Consider the following 20,821-nt stretch of genomic DNA (forward strand, 5'->3'; position numbering starts at 1 on the left):
ACATTGTCCTTCTGTTTTAGGAACACAATATTGTGAAGTGTAAACTTATGAACTGTATTTGTCGTGCTGCTTTCTATTGTATTTAGTAGGGATGTGCATGGTATTTGGTTTGTCTTCAGAAACAGAATTATTCCTTAGCCTTCATTTCATTGTCCTCTTTGAAGTCTATAGAACAAGCAATTTCCTACTTAATTTCTTCCTCTCTCGCTCTCCAGTCACCCATTCCTCTAGACTGTTCATGATTACGCCTTGACTTTGGCTTTTTTTTTTTTCTATAGTTAACCTCACCCTTACCTCCAGCCTCTTTCTCCCCTTCTCCCTGCCAGCAGCAATGCCCTTTCCTGTTGGCCTGGACCTGAGTCTATATATAAAAGGCACCACCAACGTTCTAAATGAAGCCTCCAGCCGGAAGTGTGAAGGGGGAGAGATATCCGGTTTCCCCATGAATGTCTGCCCCGCCCTCGCTCTCTCTGTAACACAAACAGTGAAGGAAAACACAGCAAAGCACGAAATCAAATCGCGCTCTCTGTAACAGTGAATAACTCAGAGGGGGGAGGGGAGAGAGGGCAGAAGCCCTCACTGTCTTTGTAACACAAACACAGCACAGCAGGAAACTTAACACTGAAGGACTTGACTCCGAGGGGACAGAGAGGACAGACCGCACAGGGGAAGGGGCAGAGGGCAGGGACACACACACTCCCACATGCACACAGAAGAAAACCTTGCTAGCCCCCGTTTCATTTGCATCAGAAACGGGGCTTTTTTTTACTAGTATCCCATAAATAGTAGCTGAAAGCTTGCAGTCAGGATTCCCACAGACTGGTAGGTGAGTGGATGGGAACCAGCATGGTGCTTTCAAAAACCCACTGTTAATGGCACCAATGTCCTTATATAAATACAGACATGACCTTGACTGTAAACCTCAATAAGAACCCTGGGGCTATAGCTGCATGGTTTGCTTCTGAGGTTTGACTGTGTGTTGTGATTTACATGTTATTAAATACAGGACCTGTTAACAATTTGCTGGTAGTTTTTTTTTTTTCTGAAGCTGAATTCATCTGGTTTGTTTTTAATCATCACCAGTATATGTTGGAATTATAAATGAGTTCACATTGTTTATAGTATTTTGTGTGGAAAGAAAAATGTAAAAACACTTTTTGGATGCGTGTCTCTGTGATTTTAATTAGCCAAGGCAGAATTGCTCGATCAAAAGGATGCTTGAGGCTGGCCGACTAGAAACATACTGTGCCCATATGGATATCAATTGTTAAATTATAGAAGTAAATGATAATAGAACAGTTATTTATTTTATTTTTTAATTTAGTTACATTTGTACCCCGCACTTTCCCACTCATGGCAGGCTCAATGCGGCAGGCAATGGAGGGTTAAGTGGCTTGCCCAGAGTCACAAGGAGCTGCCTGTGCCGGGAATCGAACTCAGTTCCCCAGGACCAAAGTCCACCACCCTAACCACTAGGCCACTCCTCCACTGTTGCTACTATTTGAGATTCTACATGGAATGTTGCTATTCCAACATTCCATGTAGAAGTCGACCCTTGCAGATCACCAATGTGGCCGCGCAGGCTTCTGCTTCTGTGAGTCTGACGTCCTGCACGTACGTGCAGGACGTCAGACTCACAGAAACAGAAGCCTGCGCAGCCTTCTACATGGAATGTTGCTAGTGGAATAGCAACATTCCATGTAGAATCTCCAATAGTAGCAACATTCCATGTAGAATCTCCAATAGTATCTATTTTATTTTTGTTACATTTGTACCCTGCGCTTTCCCACTCATGGCAGGCTCAATGCGGCTTACATGGGGCAGTGGAGGGTTAAGTGACTTGCCCAGAGTCACAAGGAGCTGCCTGTGCCTGAAGTGGGAATCGAACTCAGTTCCCCAGGACCAAAGTCCACCACCCTAACCACTAGGCCACTCCTCCATTTGATTAGTATGTTATTTGGGGTTTAGACACAGAAGAGATTAAGCAGCCCACAAAATATGAGTTTACACTCATTTAGAGCTGTAACATCTTTCAGTGGATGGAGTGTTTTATTTTTCAGCTCTGAGAAATAAAAATTGTGTGAAATCAGTGACTTCTGTTTTTCAAGTAGGGTTGTTGTTTGAATTTCACATTGCGCCATTTAGAAATATTGAGGTGTTCTTTGATCTTATGTTCTATTTCTATCTGGATGGCTGTTCATAGGGGACTATAGAAATATAGCAACTTGCACTATGATTTTAACCTACTTAGCGTTTGGCTTCCTCTGTCAGAAGTAGTGCTCAGCACCGCTAGGCTTCGGAGCTGGGAGCAAATTCGTGGTATAGTATTTTAACTGTCCAAGCAGACTTTGCTTCCCCCAGTAAATTCTATAAAGGCAAACACATCTGCATCCATCTCTCTCATACTACAGGTGGTATTATGGTCTCATTTTGTTGTGCAGATTGAATCCTCCCCCCCCCCCCCCCCCCCCCCCCCCCCCCACACCCTTTAAAAAAGATTTTTAGCTTTGCTTATATTTATGAAAAGAAATATATAGGGATTTTCAAAGCTTTTTTCTTTTTTCAATGACCTGGAGCAGTTTCATTGCATTTGCACAGCTCTGTCATGCATCTCCCCACATTTTCAAAGAGACCTGCAGATTTCTAATATATGGTTGCTCTGTGATTTTCATATTTTATCCGCTCAATCTGCTGACAAGGATATGACAGTTTTTGGGTTTTTTTTTTTGCACCAGTGAGAACAGAAGGTAGGGCTTAGGAGCTTGCTTTGTTACCTAGTGGCAGTTCTGGAAAAAGTGCACCTTGAACTTCAGGCATAGCAACATAGTAAATGATGGCGGACAAACCCAGAAAGGTGGCCACAGTTGTACCTTTGTTTCCTGCTTTAAAAGACTGAGGATTCCCAGCTCCAGCCCAAAGGTATCTGATGCTCTAGGTGAACCTTCCAGGTTCTCAGGCTGCTGCACTAAAGCTACTCCTCCACTGGAAATAGGACCATTAAGAGGCATATTTTCAAAGCACTTAGCCTTCCAAAGTTCCATAGAAGGCTAAGTGCTTGGAAAATGAGCCCCTAAGTCTACCCTGGGGGAGCCATAGTAACATAGTAGATGACAGCAGATAAAGACCTATACAGTCCATCCAGTCTGCCTGAAGAGATAAACTCATATAAGGTATCAGGTCATACAACATATATATACCTGAACTTGATTTGTCTATTCTATTTTCAGGGCAAAGACCATAGAAGTGTGCCTGGCACTATCCTTGTTCAAAATCTTTTGATGACAAGTTTTTGAACAAGGACAGTGCCAGGCAGACTTTTACGGTCTTTGCCCTGAAAATAGCATGGACAAATCAAATTAAGGTGTGTGTGTGTGTATATATGTGTATATATATATGTGTGTGTGTATATACATACTAGTAAAAAAGGCCCAAATAAAACGGGCGCTAGCAAGGTTTTCCTCGGAGTGTGTATGTTTGAGAGAGTGTGTGTTTGTGTGAGAGAGAGAGAGAGTGTGTGCGCGAGTGTGTGTGTGTGAGAGAGAGAGAGAGAGTGAGACTGTGTGCGCGAGTGTGTGTGTGTGAGAGAGAGAGAGAGAGTGAGACTGGGTGCGAGTGTGTCTGCGAGAGAGAGACTGTGTGTGAGAATGAGAGTGTGTGCCAGGGGCCCCCCTCTCTCCCTCCCTCCGAGGTTCAGGGTCCATCCGTCTGTCCCTCGAGTTTCAGGGTAGTTGGGCTCAGGTACCTCGGCCACTCACCGCGTGTTGGGCTTCTGGAGTTGCTGTCGGCTGCACTATTCGTCTGTTGCCTCTGTCTCCGTGGACGTGTGTGGTGCTCTTTTTTTTTTCTCCTCAGTGCAGCGGTGCCAGGACTTCTCTGTGCCCCCCATGGCTAGGGCCAGCTTGTGTGCGGGGGCCTGGGCTCTGCCCTCAGCCTCCGTCCGGGATCCTCCTGTCTCCTCCGCTGCCGGCTCCTGCCCGTCCATCCCGCACCCCTCTGCCTCCGGCTGCTACAGAGGCTAAGTACAGGAGCGGGGCTGACTCTGCGGCTCTAAATCTGGGTAGATGTCCACCGCGGCCTCCGCCATCTGGGCACTTGTCTTCTGTGTGCGCTCCCGGTACCGGCCTCGCTCGGTCCCTCCGTCTCGCTCGCACTTTCTCTCGTCCCTCCCTCCCTCGCAGTTCCAGGATCTTCGTCCCTCCCTTCCTCCTTCCCTCCCTTCCAGTTACGGGCCCCTTTCTGTTTCTCGTTGAAGCTCCGCCTTTGCCCCTGTGCCCTGCCCCTCTTGCCCCTCCTCCTCCGGCTCTGACGTCAGCCTGATCTACGGAGCCTAGCAGACCAAGGAGCTATGGTCTGAGGCAGCAGGATATTGCTGTCCTCGCACAAGCATGATGTCATCCTAAGGAACCCTGAGTGGGAACTTTCTTCAGCACTGAATATAGTTTTTGAGATTTCAACCATACATGTGTGCCTTTTCCCATCTGTCACTGTCTCACGGGACCTCATTAGTCTTTCAGTTTCTGTGGAGCCAATCAGATGTCCTTTTGATGGTTGCCTCAGTACTTTTTTTTGTGTTAAAGATATCTCTCTTCTTTGTGTGTCATGTTGCTGTTGTGCAGTTCTCTTCCCAGTAGTGTCCCTAATTACAATTTGCCGGTTGTTTTTAAGTTTTCTTTTACTTTGTCTCCTGCTTTGTTCAGGAACCATAAACTCAGATATGATAGATATAGGAAAAGCATTCCAGAAAGTGAGTGCCCGGAATGAAAACAAGGCCTTAGTTTTAATCGAAGGCAATTGAACCAAGGAAACTTCAATAAAAAGCTATCACACACTCTAGATGAAGAAAAAAATAAAGATCTGAAAACATTTGAATAAGCATTTCCATATCATCAAGCTGATCAATCCATAGACTGGTGGGTTGTGTCCATCTACCAGCAGGTGGAGATAGAGAGCAAACTTTTGCCTCCCTATATGTGGTCATGTGCTGCCGGAAACTCCTCAGTATGTTCTCTATCTCAGCAGGTGGTGGTCACACACAGCAGCAGCTCTGGCTAGGCCTCCAAGCCTAATTTTTAGGTTTTGTTGAGTGCCTGGGGTTGAGGGCTCTTTTGAGCAAGTGCAAACCTGGTGGTGCCAGGTCCCTCCTTTTCTCCCCCCTCCCGCTGGCTCCGTTAAAAAAAAAAAAAAAAAAAAATTTTTGAACGTCCTTAAAGGCGTTTATTTCGACGTTTATTTAAGCGTCTATTGCAGCTACTCACTGGGACACCAGGTCGTTACAGCTCGGAGCGGACAGCAGGTAATTTTACCTTTTTATAGCGGGCAGGGGGTTCCCCGATTCTTCTCCTCGTGGCATATGGCGTCGGAGGGCGAGGGCGCAAAGGGTCGCTCCCCGGATCGCTGGAGCGCTTCTAGAGGGGATGCGGGGGTCTTCAAGCCTGATTCGCCCTTGTTGGGTGACAGTTTCGTGACCGATGTATGTCCCGGTCCTTCCTCCGGCGTGGCGGTTTTTTCCCCGCCATAAACGCCCATCCCCCGCTCCTCGCCTCCGCCATCTTGGCCGGCCACGCGGCTCGGACGGCTTCTTCTTGGGCCGCCCTTGAGGTTGGAGACATTAATGCCATGAACGCCCTTAATTTGGGCGACGGCACAAAAGCGGCTAAAGTTAAGAGCCGTTCTTCCCGCGCGGCTCCTTCGCGGAGTGTCGCGCCGGACGCCATCTTGGATGCGCAGCATGTCTCTCCCCCGCTCTTGCGAGCGCCGGTTGAGGGTGCGTCTAGGGCTGTTGCCCAGGCTGCGGAAGTGCACAGTCTGGGGGGTTTCTCCCCCGAGTTTGTTTTGCTGCTGCATCAGGCCTTCCTCATGCACAACGCTGCCCCTGCTCCCTCGTCTGGTAAAGAGGTTGAGGTTCCCAGAGGTAAACGCCCTCGGGTTGATTCCCAGGTCTTGGAGGAATTTGTCTCCTCCGAGGTAGATGAGGGCAGCGTGTCTGAGGTCTCCCAACGGTCCTTTGCGGATTCCTTGGAGGAGACGGATCCCCGCTCGGTTGGAGCGGATGACCCCTCTGCAGCGCGGCTTTTTAGCCCAGAGGATTTGCCCAACCTGTTGCTACAGGCCATGGACACTTTGAAGATTTCCTCTCCGGAGGACGTCTCTCCCTCAGCCCCTGTTGGCTCTGCCATTATGCTGGGGACGAAGCGCCCGCCTAGAACCTTCCACGTGCATGATGCTATGCACACCTTAATTTCGGCTCAATGGGATGTCCCAGAAGCGAGCCTTAAAGTGGCTAGGGCTATGTCCCGCCTCTATCCTTTGGCTGTGAGTGAACGTGAGGCCTATCTGTGGCCTACCGTGGATTCTTTAATCACTGCGGTGACTAAGAAAACGGCGTTGCCGGTGGAAGGTGGCACGGCCCTAAAGGACGCCCAAGACAGAAGATTGGAGGCGGCCTTAAGGTCGTCCTACGAGGCTACTGCTTTAAATTTGCAGGCCTCAGTTTGCGGTTCCTAGGTGGCCAGGGCGTGCCTGGCTATGGTGTGGCGGGCTTCCCCCTCGGATTCTTCCTTGAGGGATGATTGGCCGGCCCTGGAATCGGGCTTGGCCTATTTGGCAGACTTGCTGTATGATGCCTTGAGAGCCTCAGCTAAAGGCATGGCTCAGACAATCTCTGCGCGGCGGTGGCTTTGGCTGAAGCATTGGTCTGCTGACCACGCCTCTAAATCCCGCCTGGCTAGATTGCCTTTTAAAGGCAAGCTGCTCTTTGGGGTCGAGCTGGACAAAATCGTGACCGATCTCGGCACGTCTAAGGGCAAGAAGTTACCAGAGGTCAGGGCTCGAGCTAGTGCTCGCCCCGGTACCTCCAGAGGACGGTTTCAGGAAGCCCGTCGGTACCGCCCGGGCAGGTCGGGCTCTTCTGCCCCCTCTTCCTTTAAGAGGACCTTCTCCCCCAAGCAGCGTTCCTTTCGCAGAGACCGCCGTCCCGGAGGTGCTCCCTCCGGTCCTCCCCCAGGGTCTCGTACCCAATGACGGGGTCTTGGTCCACGCCCCAGTGCAGATTGGAGGACGGCTGTCCTCGTTTCTGGGCGAGTGGACCACAATAACTTCAGACGCTTGGGTGCTGGAAGTCATCAGAGACGGCTACAAGCTAGAGTTCTGCCGACCCTTAAGAGACGGGTTTGTACTCTCTCCCTGCAAGTCTCCGGTCAAAGCTGTGGCAGTGCAGCAGACCTTGGACAATCTCATCCGCCTGGGGGCGGTCGTTCCGGTGCCAGAAAATCAGCTTGGCAAGGGACGTTACTCCATTTACTTTGTGGTACCAAAGAAAGGAGGTTCTGTCCGGCCTATCCTCGACCTCAAGGGGGTCAATCGGGCCTTGAAAGTTCGGCACTTTCGCATGGAGACTCTCCGCTCTGTTATAGCGGCAGTGAAGGCAGGGGAGTACCTGGCATCCTTGGACATCAAGGAAGCGTACTTGCATATTCCCATCTGGCCTCCTCATCAACGCTACCTGCGTTTTGCAGTACTGGGCCGACACTTCCAGTTCAGAGCCCTCCCGTTCGGGTTGGCTACTGCTCCGCGGACCTTCTCCAAAGTAATGGTGGTCATCGCGGCCTTCCTGAGGAAGGAAGGAGTACAAGTCCATCCTTATCTGGACGACTGGTTGATCCGAGCCCCCTCTTATGCAGAGTGCGGCAAAGCTGTGAACCGGGTGGTTGCTCTTTTGAGCTCCCTGGGATGGATCATCAACTGGGAGAAAAGCCAGCTGCGCCCCACTCAGTCCCTGGAGTATCTGGGAGTTCGATTCGACACCCAAGTGGGCAGAGTGTTCCTGCCAGACAATCGGATTGTCAAGCTTCAGGCTCAGGTGAACCAGTTCCTAGTAGCCTCTCCTCTTCGGGCTTGGGACTATGTGCAGCTGTTGGGCTCTATGACGGCCACGATGGAAGTAGTGCCCTGGGCCAGGGCTCATATGAGACCACTTCAACTCTCTCTGCTGCAGCGCTGGACTCCGGTGTCGGAGGATTATGCTGTGCGCCTTCCCTTGGGCCCAGCAGTGCGCAAGGCGCTGAGCTGGTGGACGCAGATGGACAAGTTGTCTGCAGGAATGCCTCTGGTGACCCCAGAGTGGATTGTCGTCACGACGGACGCTTCCTTGTCGGGCTGGGGAGCCCACTGCTTGGGAAGGACAGCGCAGGGACTCTGGTCTCCTGCAGAGGCAAAGTGGTCTATCAACCTCCTGGAACTCAGAGCCATTCGGTTGGCGCTTTTGGAGTTCATCCCGGTACTGGCGTTGAAACCGGTACGGGTTCTGTCGGACAATGCCACGGCTGTGGCCTATGTCAACCGCCAGGGAGGTACCAAGAGCGCCCCTCTAGCCAAGGAGGCTATGAATCTATGCCAGTGGGCGGAAGCGAACCTGGAGCAGCTTTCAGCGGCCCACATTGCCGGAGTCATGAATGTCAAGGCGGACTTTCTCAGTCGCCATACCTTGGAGCCCGGAGAGTGGCAGCTATCTGCTCAGGCGTTCTTGGACATCACGAAGCGCTGGGGCCAGCCGAGCCTAGATCTGATGGCGTCATCGGCCAATTGCCAAGTGCCGCGCTTCTTCAGCAGAGGACGGGACCCTCGATCCCTGGGAGTAGATGCTCTTCTCCAACAGTGGCCGACACAAGAGCTTCTCTATGTGTTCCCGCCCTGGCCCATGTTGGGCAGGGTGCTAGACCGGGTGGCAAAGCATCCCGGCAGGGTAATCCTGGTGGGTTCGGATTGGCCCAGACGTCCCTGGTATGCGGACTTGATCAGGCTCTCAGTCGACGATCCTCTGCGACTGCCAGTGGAGCAGGGCCTGTTGCATCAGGGTCCCGTGGTGATGGAGGATCCCTCCCCCTTTGGTCTTACGGCCTGGCTATTGAGCGGCAGCGTCTGAGGAAGAAGGGCTTCTCAGACAAGGTCATCGCCACTATGCTGAGAGCGAGGAAGCGCTCTACTTCTACTGCTTACGCCAGGGTTTGGCGTATCTTTGCAGCGTGGTGTGAAGCAGGCTCCCTTTCTCCCTTCACTGCTCCAATTTCTTCAGTGTTGGCGTTCCTGCAAGAAGGTCTAGAGAAAGGCCTGTCGCTCAGTTCCCTTAAAGTCCAGGTAGCGGCTCTGGCTTGCTTCAGGGGCTGCCTGAAGGGTGTTTCCCTGGCTTCGCAGCCAGATGTGGTGCGCTTTCTCAAGGGAGTTAATCACCTGCGCCCTCCTCTGCACTCAGTGGTGCCTGCGTGGAATCTCAACCTGGTGCTAAGAGCCTTGCAGAAGCCGCCTTTTGAACCCTTGTCGAGGGCATCTCTGAAAGACCTGACGTTGAAAGCAGTCTTTTTGGTGGCTATCACTTCAGCCAGAAGAGTTTCCGAGCTCCAGGCGCTCTCTTGTCGAGAGCCTTTTCTGCAGTTCACTGAGGCAGGAGTGACTATTCGCACAGTGCCTTCCTTCCTGCCCAAGATTGTTTCTCGATTCCATGTGAATCAGCAGCTCTGTCTCCCTTCCTTTCGTAGGGAGGACTACCCAGAGGAGTACTCTGCTCTTAAATATCTGGATGTGAGACGAGTCATCATCAGATACTTGGAAGTGACCAATGATTTCCGGAAGTCAGATCATTTGTTTGTCCTGTGTGCAGGTCCTCGTAAGGGTCTGCAGGCTGCTAAGCCTACAGTGGCAAGATGGGTCAAGGAAGCCATTGCAGCGGCTTATGTGGCCGCGGGGAAGGTGCCGCCTATCCAGCTGAAGGCTCACTCCACAAGAGCTCAGGCGGCCTCGATGGCAGAGGCCGGATCCGTCTCCTTGGAAGAGATATGCAAGGCGGCAACTTGGGCTTCGGCTCATACATTCTCCAAGCATTACCGTTTGACTGTGGCTGCACGGGCGGAGGCCCGGTTTGGAGCTTCAGTGTTGAGGTCAGGGATTTCAATGTCCCGCCCTGGGTGAGTACTGCTTCGGTACATCCCACCAGTCTATGGATTGATCAGCTTGATGATATGGAAGGTAAAATTATGTATAATCATACCTGATAATTTTCTTTCCATTAATCATAGCTGATCAATCCATAGCCCCTCCCAGATATCTGTACTGTTTTTATTCTGGTTGCATTTCAGGTTCAAGTTTAGTCTTCAGTTACTTCAGAAAGACTTCGTGTTCAAGTTTTTTCACTTGGATTCTTCAAGAGTTAAGACGAGTTTGTGTTACAGTGAGCTGCTGCATTCCTCTCCCCTCCGTTTTACGGGGCTGGATTGAGACTTAAAATTCTGCCGGCACTCCCTCCCGCTTCGTGCGGCTGTAGGGCAGCTTTGTACCCTTCCCGCTTCGGCGGTGTTAGGGTCAGTCAGCTCCTCCCGCGGTTGCGGTTGCAGGATAAGCCAGATCCCCCCGCATCGGCGGGTGTGGTGTCCCTCCCCCGCTCCGCGGGGATGAGCTGGACGGATTCCCCTCCCCCACTTGTGTGGGGATGAGCTGGGTTAATTCCCCTCCCCCGTTTCGGCGGTGGTGAGCTGGGCAGAGTGTCCCTTCGTGGGTGTAATTCTCTAAGTGCTGAGTCCTGCGGATGGAGCTTTGATATCGACATACTGAGGAGTTTCCGGCAGCACATGACCACATATAGGGAGGCAAAAGTTTGCTCTCTATCTCCACCTGCTGGTAGATGGACACAACCCACCAGTCTATGGATTGATCAGCTATGATTAATGGAAAGAAAATTATCAGGTATGATTATACATAATTTTACCTTCGGAGGTATTACCATACAAAACCTGAAATATTATACAAACAGATTTAAAGGCAATGTGTGCCCAAGAAGGTCTGATACTAAGGTTCATGTCATGGCTCATAATGTCAGACCTATGGCAATGTCAGTAAGCCCACTTGAGACTGGCCTTCATAGAGGAACTTTGTCACGCTGCAAGATGGACTTCTGTCCACGTGTTCACCTCACATTACTGTCTAGATCAGGACAGTAAGCTTAGCCCAACAGTCCTCTGGAATCTATTTGGGGATCAGAATCTAGTTCCAGGCTGGTATATTTAAAAAAAAAAAAAAAGATAAAACTAAAAACATGAGGCTTGTTCCCACCAAAAATAGTTTGGTGTCTGCCTTATTGCAGTGCCATTAGTTCTATTATCCCCTTTCAGCTAGGGTGTTTCATGTGTGATGATTGCTGTATCCTGCTTGTCCTCACAGAAAACAGTTACTTGCCTGTAGCAGGTGTTCCCTGAAGACAGGATACCACTCCTCACAAACCCTCCCACATCCCCAAGGAGTGGTATTCTGTTAATGTTTGTAATGGACTGATGAGAGTGCAACAGCAGCAGGCAGGAAGAAGCGCTCATGCACAACTGAACAATCTTAAAAACGCTATTCAGTGCTGGGTCTTTGTCAGATGATGACACTCATGTACGAGGATTGGTATCCTTCTGTCCTCGGAGACATGTTAAGTAACTGTGTTATCCAAAAAGGCTCTTTCGCTAAATTGTGCTAAACCTTTGTAGTTTCTGTGTAATAAATGCCCAGATTATTGCATGGTAACCGCAAAGCCTGTGCGGTAACTGTTGGAGGTGTTTCCAGCATCTACTACTACTATTTACCATTTCTATAGCGCTACAAGGCGTACGCAGCGCTGCACAAACATAGAAGAAAGACAGTCCCTGCTCAAAGAGCTTACAATCTAATAGACAAAAAATAAATAAAGTAAGCAAATCAAATCAATTAATGTGAACGGGAAGGAAGAGAGGAGGGTAGGTGGAGGCGAGTGGTTACAAGTGGTTACGAGTCAAAAGCAATGTTAAAGAGGTGGGCTTTCAGTCTAGATTTAAAGGTGGCCAAGGATGGGGCAAGACGTAGGGGCTCAGGAAGTTTATTCCAGGCGTAGGGTGCAGCGAGACAGAAGGCACGAAGTCTGGAGTTGGCAGTAGTGGAGAAGGGAACAGATAAGGATTTATCCATGGAGCGGAGTGCACGGGAAGGGGTGTAGGGAAGGACGAGTGTGGAGAGATACTGGGAGCAGCAGAGTGAGTACATTTATAGGTTAGTAGAAGATCTACGCATGTAGTTACTACAGAGGAAAAACATTTTCTGTGCATTAAGGACAGATGCACTTACCACCTCTTATTAAGGTAGGTTTACATGATTTTTGCTATCTGGTAACTTACCGTGTGCTAACTACAAAGGTGCAGTCATTGTCCATTCTCCGCCCATAATCCACCAATTTCTCACCCCGTTCTACATTATTCATGTGATGGGCAATTCTTTAAATACGTGCCTGCATTTATGCACCTCTTGTGCATGTATATTGAGGAAAAATAACACTTATAGGATGTAAGTGCAAGGGGAGGAGCATACACATGGAAGGACATGGACATATGTCTCACACATGCAACTTATATTTACGTGCCCATAGCTTAGCCAAGATTGGGTAGCAGAGCTGGTTGCGGGAGGTGGGGATAGTGCTGGGCAGACTTATATGGTCTGTGCCAGAGGTGGGACTGGTGGTTGGGAGGCGGGGATAGTGCTGGGCAGACTTATACGGTCTGTGCCAGAACCGGTGGTGGGAGACGGGGCTGGTGGTTGGGAGGCGGGGATAGTACTGGGCAGACTTACACGGTCTGTGCCCTGAAGAGGACAAGTACAAATCAAGGTAAGTTATGCACAAAAAGTAGCACATATGAGTTTATCTTGTTGGGCAGACTGGATGGACCATGCAGGTCTTTTTCTGCCGTCATCTACTAAGTTACTATGTTATGCCAGGTCTATGCCTGGTGTAACCTCTGGTGCGTAAATTTTAGATGTGCTGATTCTGACTTAAACTAGCATTCTTTAATGTAATCTGGGCATCCAGATGCCTTTATAGAATAGACCAGTGATTCCCAAACCTGGGCCTGGAGTCTCCCCAGCAAGTCAGGTTTTCAGAATATCCACAATGAATATCCATGCACTTCTTCCACTGCATGCAAATCTCTCTTATGAATGTTCATTGTGGATATCTTGAAAATCTGACTTGCTGATGTGCCTCCTGGGCCAGGTTTAGGCATCACTGGAATAGATACTTCCTGTGCTGCATCTGCACGCTTAAAAGGAAGCTCCCGCTTCTAGAATTGTCCCCCTAGCATATGAATTAGTGAACATAAGTGTTATGCCAGTGCAGTGACTGTTTCCATGGCTAGGCTCGGGTCATCACCCCTAGGCTACACATTCCTCTCAAGTATCCGCCCTTCCCTCAAACAATATTGAGTCCTACCTTTGCTGGCGAGGATGCCCGAACCCTGGCAGCCGAAGAGGTCCATTTCCTGATGCCCAAGCGCCATGCTACTTGTGTAGTGAGCAAATTGGTGGCTTGCTTTAGCCACTGACGCCTGTATTCCCAATGCCTTCCTTCTCTTCCCCCTTTCCATCTAGCCTCTGCCTTCTCTCTCTCCCCACTTTCATGCAGTTACAGAGCTTATAGTTGCTATTACCAAATGTCAGATAACAATAAGAGGAACTAAACCAAACATCTAGGAACATACATTGAATTATCAACAAAATTATAACTAATTCGCTGTATTCAAAACACGTTTCCTAAAAAGATAAGTTTTAAGTATCTTCTTAAGGCTAACAAAACTGGACAAAGCTTTAATCTCATTTCGAAGGTGTGACCAAAAAGATGCTGCTTGATACATTTGGATTTTTTTATTTGGATTTTGTTCACACCTTTTTCAGGAGTAGCTCAAGGTGAGTTACATTCAGGTACACTGGGTATTTCCCTGTCCCTGGAGGGCTCACAATCTTAAGTTTGTACCTGTGGCAATGGAGGGTTAAGTGACGTGCCCAAGATCACAAGGAGCAGCAGTGGGATTTGAACCAGCCACCCTGTGGATGTCGAGACTGCTGCTCTAACCACTAGGCCACTGCTCCACTGCATAAAAAGTGTCTGAAATAATTTCCAGCAGCGGACACCTTTAGGTCTAAGAAATGTTGAAAAAAAAAATTAGAATGTTGTACAAGATGCATTTTCCCATCTGCCCTCCCTTTCTCCCCACTTTCATGCAGCCTCTGCCCCCTCTACTCCTTCCACTCAGTTTCTGTCCTCTCCCCCCCTTCCATCCAGCCTAAGTTCCCTCTTTGTTTCTCCCCTCACCAACTCAGCATCTGCCTCATCTCTGTCCTCCCCAGCAGCAGCGGCAAACCAAGCTTACAGGCACAGCAAGGCAGGACTCTTCATTCATGCCACTGCCAACTGTGCCCCGGAACAGGAAGTGACTTCCGAGGGGACAAGACTGTCAGCTGTGTATATGGAGAGTCCAGCCTTGTAGTGGCTGTAGCTTGTTTTGCCACTGCTTCTGCTCATCTAGTGAAGCAACAGCTTGGGTGACAGCGGGAGGGAGGTGGGAAAAATCTGCCGCGGCACCCCTGAGAGTTTGTCGCGGCGCACAGTTTGGAAACCACTTTACTAATGTAGGTGCTAACTGCTTAATGCAGTTTAGTAAACAGCCCCTGTAGAGTAGAATTAGAATATTTATGTATAAACCATCTTTATCCAAGGCCGGAGTAGAAAAGAATAATACAGATTTGAACAATGTACGAGAGCTTTGAAGACCACAGAGATCCCAGTTAGTATTTGAATTGGTAACTTTCTGATTCCATAGCGTGGGCACTACCACTGAGAAGCTCCTTGATGTGGAATTCCCTGGTTGGAGCCAGGTAATACGTTCAGATCCTGAGGTGGGTTTTTTTTTAAAATTAGACTGAAGTGTTCCTGTCTACTAGCAGCGGACAGTGTCTGTAAAAATAAATAAATAAATAAAGCAGAGGTTTCCTATTGAGTCAGCAGATTAGTTTGTTGTTTTTTTTTTAATTAAGTAAAGCTGAAAACAGTATATTGTAGATTTAAATTTTGTTAGCGTAAAATACTGGGAAAGAGTACGAAGTATCAAAGTTGAATTGGAATTTCTAGACTGACGCCTTTGTTTACTAAGCTGCTCTATGGGCACGTTAGTGTTTTTAACGCGTGTAAATGGTTTACGCACATTAAAAACGCTAACACACCCATATAAATGTATAGGCGCTTTAGCATTTAATGCGCCTTTAATTTAAAGGTGCGTTAGAAACGCTAACGCACCTTAGTAAACATACCCCTGAATCTTTGTTTCATTAATCACTTTAAAATAATTGAACCAGTGTATCCCCAGGCTTACCCTATGCGTACTGTTTTATTTGTGATTTTAGATCTGTTGAGAGCCAGCTTGATGGTCAAAACACTCCTCCAGATTCGCTGTGGCGGCGATACAGTGAATTTGAATTACTGCGAAACTACTTGTTAGTTTCCTACCCATATGTTGTTGTTCCACCTTTACCAGAAAAAAGGGTAAGAAAATTGACATCCAGGCACATGTTTCATTATATTCCAACCAAAGAGAACATTTCATTTGCGTGTTCTACAATTCTTTTCCTCAGGCAGAGTTTGTCTGGCATAAGCTGTCAGCAGATAATATGGATCCAGACTTTGTGGAAAGACGGCGGATTGGTTTGGAAAGCTTCCTATTACGTGTGGCTTCTCATCCTACCCTCTGCCACGACAAAATCTTTTATTCTTTTTTAACACAGGTATGGTATAGAATTCTTTCCATCTTATACACTGATTTTAATGGAGTTGGATTTTATGTTTTTAAAGGGGCCAATAAAAATAAAATACAAGCACATGAGCAGACATTTCACATTTTATATTTTTTCTTTATTTGCTATACTGCAGATCATAAAATCAAAATATTTTACAAATTGAAAATAAACCTAGGGAGAAAAGATTCAGGAGACCACATAAGGAAATGTAGGTTACAGGCAAGGCCTTAATGTTTGTTTATAAAAATAACTAACACACAGTCTCTCTTTCTAACTGAAGACTGAAAAGCGAAAAATCTTTCAAGCCTGATAGTGTTGCTTCCCTCCACAGCCAAAGTATATCAGCTCTGAGCCACATTCAAACCTAGACCACCTTGGCAGACATGATGCCCTCTCCCCCCCCCCCCAAACTTGCACATCAGTACAGTGGATTGAAACCATAGGAGATGGGGTGTATTATGTGGTGGAATATGATTGGCATTAAAAATTTTCCATATTGTGCTAAACCAGTTCAGAGGAGTGGGTTGCTCCTCAGCCAGCAGATAGAGGCAGCGACATAATCAACACTATAAGGAGCGGTGCAGCCCTGGAACCTACCAGTATTCTCTGCCTCCAGTAGATGGTTATAGTTTGGACCCGTGCAGCAGGATGTCTCTTGTGGCTTGGCTCCCTGGTTGGTAACCTCAGGATCAAGCTGCAGTGCCCTGATGTAGCTCTTAGGGATTGGTCTATGTACCTTACCCTAATTGAACCAGGAGGAACTCCAGTTAAGGACTCTGCAATCTGCAGAGGTCTTATCATCCTATAGGGCTCCTGATGGAAGAAGAAGCCCATAGGGGTCTTCCTGTCACCACCCCTTTCCTCTTTCCTATCCTACCTTCCCTCAGAAAGAGAGGAGGCAGGCCTTTGTATCCAGCAGCTTGTGCTTCAGGGAGTGCACCCAGGGGACCCTCTGGGTAGCAGGGATGTAAAGGGATCCTGATGGTGGAGGAGTAAGTTTTTAAGCTACAGGGAGAGTAAGGAGCAGCCTGCAGATTTTCCAGAAACAGCGGATAGCAGGTAGTAGGAACTTCTTTATTTTTGCTTGGCAGTTGTTTCTGGTTGCACCTGCAGGAGTGGCTCCAGAGCAGAGCAGAGAATAGAGCTGCTAGGGCACGTGAAGCTCCATGACAGAATGGTTTCCTGCTAGTGGGAGCAGCTGCCGTTTGGGCCCTTTGTGCCTCTACCCATGTGGCCTTTTATGCAGGGGAGGAAAGTTGCAATTCTGACAGGTCATGTGGAGCCAGAGGTGAGGGTCTGCAGGACCTACCTTATTGGCTTCAATCCCTTATAAGCCAGTAGTCTGGGGAGAGCTAGGAGACTGCTAGGTTACGACTTCAGCAATCTCTTGGCTATCCTGGTAGTAGGTCTTGCAGTGGTAACCCTCTGACAGCAGATTGGAGTCACTCTGTCATTCTGTGTCACAGAGGTTTGGACTGGGCATCCCAGGATGTATGATTCCGGGGGACTAGTACCTCGGCTGTGGGGGGCCCTCGCACCTCCCTTTGTGTACCACTTGGTGGATCTTGGATCTAATGCTCACGTAAGAAGACTAATGATGATGAGTAGAGCTGCTTACACTCTAACTTAGCTGATTTTCTCTCCCCTCTCACTCTGGAGATGAAAACGGTAACGAAATTCAAACATGCGTGGGATAAACATAAAGGAATCCTGTGCAGAAGGAAGGGATCCTCAGGAGCTTAGCCTAGAATGGGTGGCAGAGCTGGTGGTTAGGAGGCGGGGCTAGTGCTGGGCAGACTTATACGGTCTGTGCTGGGGCTGGTGGTTGGGAGGCGGGACTAGTGCTGGGCAGACTTATACGGTCTGTGCCGGGGCTGGTGGTTGGGCGGCAGGGATAGGGCTGACCAGACTTATACGGTCTGTGCACTGAAGAGGACAGTACAAATAAAAAAGTAGCACATATGAATTTATCTTCTTGGGCAGACTGGATGGACTGTGCAGGTCTTTTTCTGCCGTCATCTACTATGTTTACTATGGAGTGCGAAAGCACTTAAAAAAAAAAAAAAAAAGAGACATATTAGGGGTCTCTAAAACACTTAGGATCCTCCATGCTGCAGACTTCCCTTGAGCTGTTTCCTTCTCTCAATGCCTCCCTGTGGGCCAATAAGATGGCTTCCACCATTAGGGAGCTTCCCCTAGAGAAAAGGAGTTTCTTCTTCAAAATCTGGTGATCTTCCATGGTCCATTCTCTTCAGTGAGTTGGCATCTGTAATGTCTTTCCCTTTGGATGGTGGCTTCCCATAAGGTCCTAGGAGAGAAGGACCTGATGGAGTGAGTCCCCCCCATAGTCTGTTGTGAAGGGGAACAAAGGCAGCGGAAACTCTACCCTTAATCTGAAGGGGAGGTTGTTGGAGCAGTTATCTAGCATGTTCAAGAGGGACTCACGGGTATGGTACGGTTTAAGAAGACCAACATTCTATGAGAAGGCAGTTTATTAGTTCAAAAGCAGGTCTTGGCATCTTCTGCTTGGGGAGGTTAAGCACTGAGAAGCAGAAGTGTGCTGGGCATGTCCTGCTTCAGTAGATACAGTGGCCTCCAGGGAGCCTGGAGTTAACTGGCCTGCATTTGGAGAGATGATTTTCAGTTGGTACTTCTTATGGTGTGGTCCAGCTCACCTCAACATCTCCACTGTTCTCCACCCAAGTACTGGCCCGTTGCTCCTATTCCTCCACATCATTGCACTTGTTCTCTGGCCCTGGGCTTCATTCTCATTTGTTGTCTCCTTCCCAACTCTTATCCTTTTCCAGTTTTGAGTCTACAGAGCTTCTTGCACGCTCTCCTTCCTTTCCACACTGCAGCTTTCTTTCCTGACAGGTTCAGCCCCATCACATTACCTTCTAAATGTTGGCCTGTGCGTGCTCATCTCTTACTTCAGTGATGCTGATATCTCTTCTGTGCAAATCGTCTAAAGTAATCTTTTCTTTCTGAGCCCTTGTGGCCTCCTCTCAGTATCATGTAACCCAATTTTTCTCAAATTGTGTGCTGTGAAATTGCACAGATTTTCTCTGTGAGCTTTATGTATTCACACTGATTAATTATATCTGGGATTTAATTGTGTTATGAATATTCTGTGGTATTTTCTTATCATAATTATTGTTTTTATTATATGATTATATTTTATATATTTTTTGTACCATGCTTTGAGTGCTGCTGTGGCATATATAAATAGTTAAGCAATGCGTCTGCAGTTGACTTGGTCAGTAATTGAACATAAAGGAAGTCACTTGTGATTACAAGTCAGTGTCGTGTGCTGTTTGCCAGGTATATTGAATGATAAGATAACAACATAAAATTTGGTGGATGGGAAAGTGTGTTTGTAATCTTATTGTACAGTCATATTCCTAATCAGTTACATTCTATTATTTTTGTATTTTTAGGAAAGTGGATGGAAGGAAGCCGTTTATGAGACTGGGTTTCAACTAAAGGTAATGAGTGCCTTAAGGAATTTAGTCTGAGAGATAGAGGAGTGTGGTAGCCGTGTTAGTCCACTCTTAAGGTTATCAATAGAAATCAAACAAAATAAAACATGGAAAAGAAAATAAGATGATACCTTTTTTATTGGACATAACTTAATACATTTCTTGATTAGCTTTAGAAGGTTGCCCTTCTTCCTCAGATCGGAAATAAGCAAATGTGCTAGCTGACACCCTGTCAGACTGTCATAGCAATGCTTGAATGTTTTTCACTTATATACACTGTCAGCTAGCACATTTGCTTATTTCCGATCTGAGGAAGAAGGGCAACCTTCTAAAGCTAATCAAGAAATGTATTAAGTTATGTCCAATAAAAAAGGTATCATCTTATTTTCTTTTCCGTGTTTTATTTTGTTTGATTTCTATTGATAAGTCTGAGAGATAGAAATGGCTTTTAAAATTGTCCATTGGAATTTCTGTCTCTCCCTACTCGTGTAAGGGGAAAAGAAATCTGTTTCTCCAGAATAAACTAGGAGAAGCAAACCTACTTAAAGTAAAATAATCAAATTATCAAAAATTTTTAAAATGTTAAGTCTCTCCACAAACAGCATACATTTCAAGTGCAAAATATGGCACACCTGCAGTAGGTTTACCACAGCCTTTAAATCAACTCAAAATAAATTGGTATTAAATTTCTTTAATATCTTCCATATCAAATGCATTTTAAATGTATGCTGCTTTTGTTTGTGGAGAAATAGGAATTTTAAAAAGTTGGAGGTAAGAGACCTTTGTGGAACTCCTCTCTTTAAAGCCCTTGGAGAGGAAAGAAAGTTGTTCCTCAAGACATTCTGTATTTAGAAGAAGATAAAATTTGAACCACTCGGGTAGAGGAAATGACATCAGCACCAGAAGATGGCTGCTTAGAGCTGGAGCCCTGCTCAGGCTTCGCTTATAAAACATGCAAACTTCCACCATTCTTCATTTCTGATCTTGAAATTGCCTCATGCATATGTCCGATCTGATAGCTTCCAGAAAAAAAACCTGGAGTGAGTAAAATCTCAGCCTTCCATAAGGAGAAGACAGCAGGCAAAACTCCGAGTGCTGCACGAGACATGCAGATCATGGCGCCACCTGAGTCTGAAGATGAAGGTAGCATGGTAACTGAAATGGGTAGCACCAGCTAAGCTCTCAGTAGGAGCAAACTTCGCAAATGGGTATCAGATCTGAAATTGGAGATTAAATTGATCCGACAGGACTTAAAGGTAGTGATGGAGGAGCTCAAGAAAGATGTGGGAGAGCAAGATGAAGTAGAAGGCTAGGTGGAGTAATGTGAGGAACTAATGGAGGTTCTCCGCTCACCATACAAAATAGAGGGCACAGACACATGGAACCCTATGAACAGGTTGAAGATATTGAAAACTACTCTCGCCGCCACAATGTACTTATCAGGGGAGTGACTGAGGAATCAGGTTGTTTGGACTGCCTAGTGGTGGTGCAGGAACTTGCACAATATATACTGAAACCGTCAAGTAAAAAAAAAGATTTAAACCGCTCAAGCACCTTGGAATCAATTCCAGTCTTTCTCAACCAGTCTAATACTGTTGAATGAGAAACTGTCAAACACAGCTGTTAGATCTAATTGAACCCATAGGGCTTCATAACCCTAATCTGCTTTAACTTTGATGTTGTCTACAATAGTTAACAATACTGATTCTGCACTATGAAGTTTTCTA

At 47.4% G+C, this 20,821-nt stretch overlaps 1 protein-coding gene across 1 annotated transcript in view; it reads left to right on the forward strand.

Moving 5' to 3' along the window:
• Positions 1 to 20,821, forward strand: part of SNX4 (sorting nexin 4) — a 131,974-nt gene that overhangs the window by 32,452 nt on the left and 78,701 nt on the right. The window contains exons 3-5 of the mRNA XM_030209506.1: positions 15,226 to 15,364; positions 15,454 to 15,603; positions 19,053 to 19,100. Of these exons, the coding sequence (XP_030065366.1) occupies positions 15,226 to 15,364; positions 15,454 to 15,603; positions 19,053 to 19,100 (337 nt within the window). The remainder of the gene's footprint in view (positions 1 to 15,225; positions 15,365 to 15,453; positions 15,604 to 19,052; positions 19,101 to 20,821) is intronic.

This window comes from Microcaecilia unicolor, chromosome 7 (assembly GCF_901765095.1).
Source record: "Microcaecilia unicolor chromosome 7, aMicUni1.1, whole genome shotgun sequence".
Classification (NCBI taxonomy): Eukaryota; Metazoa; Chordata; class Amphibia; order Gymnophiona; family Siphonopidae; genus Microcaecilia; species Microcaecilia unicolor.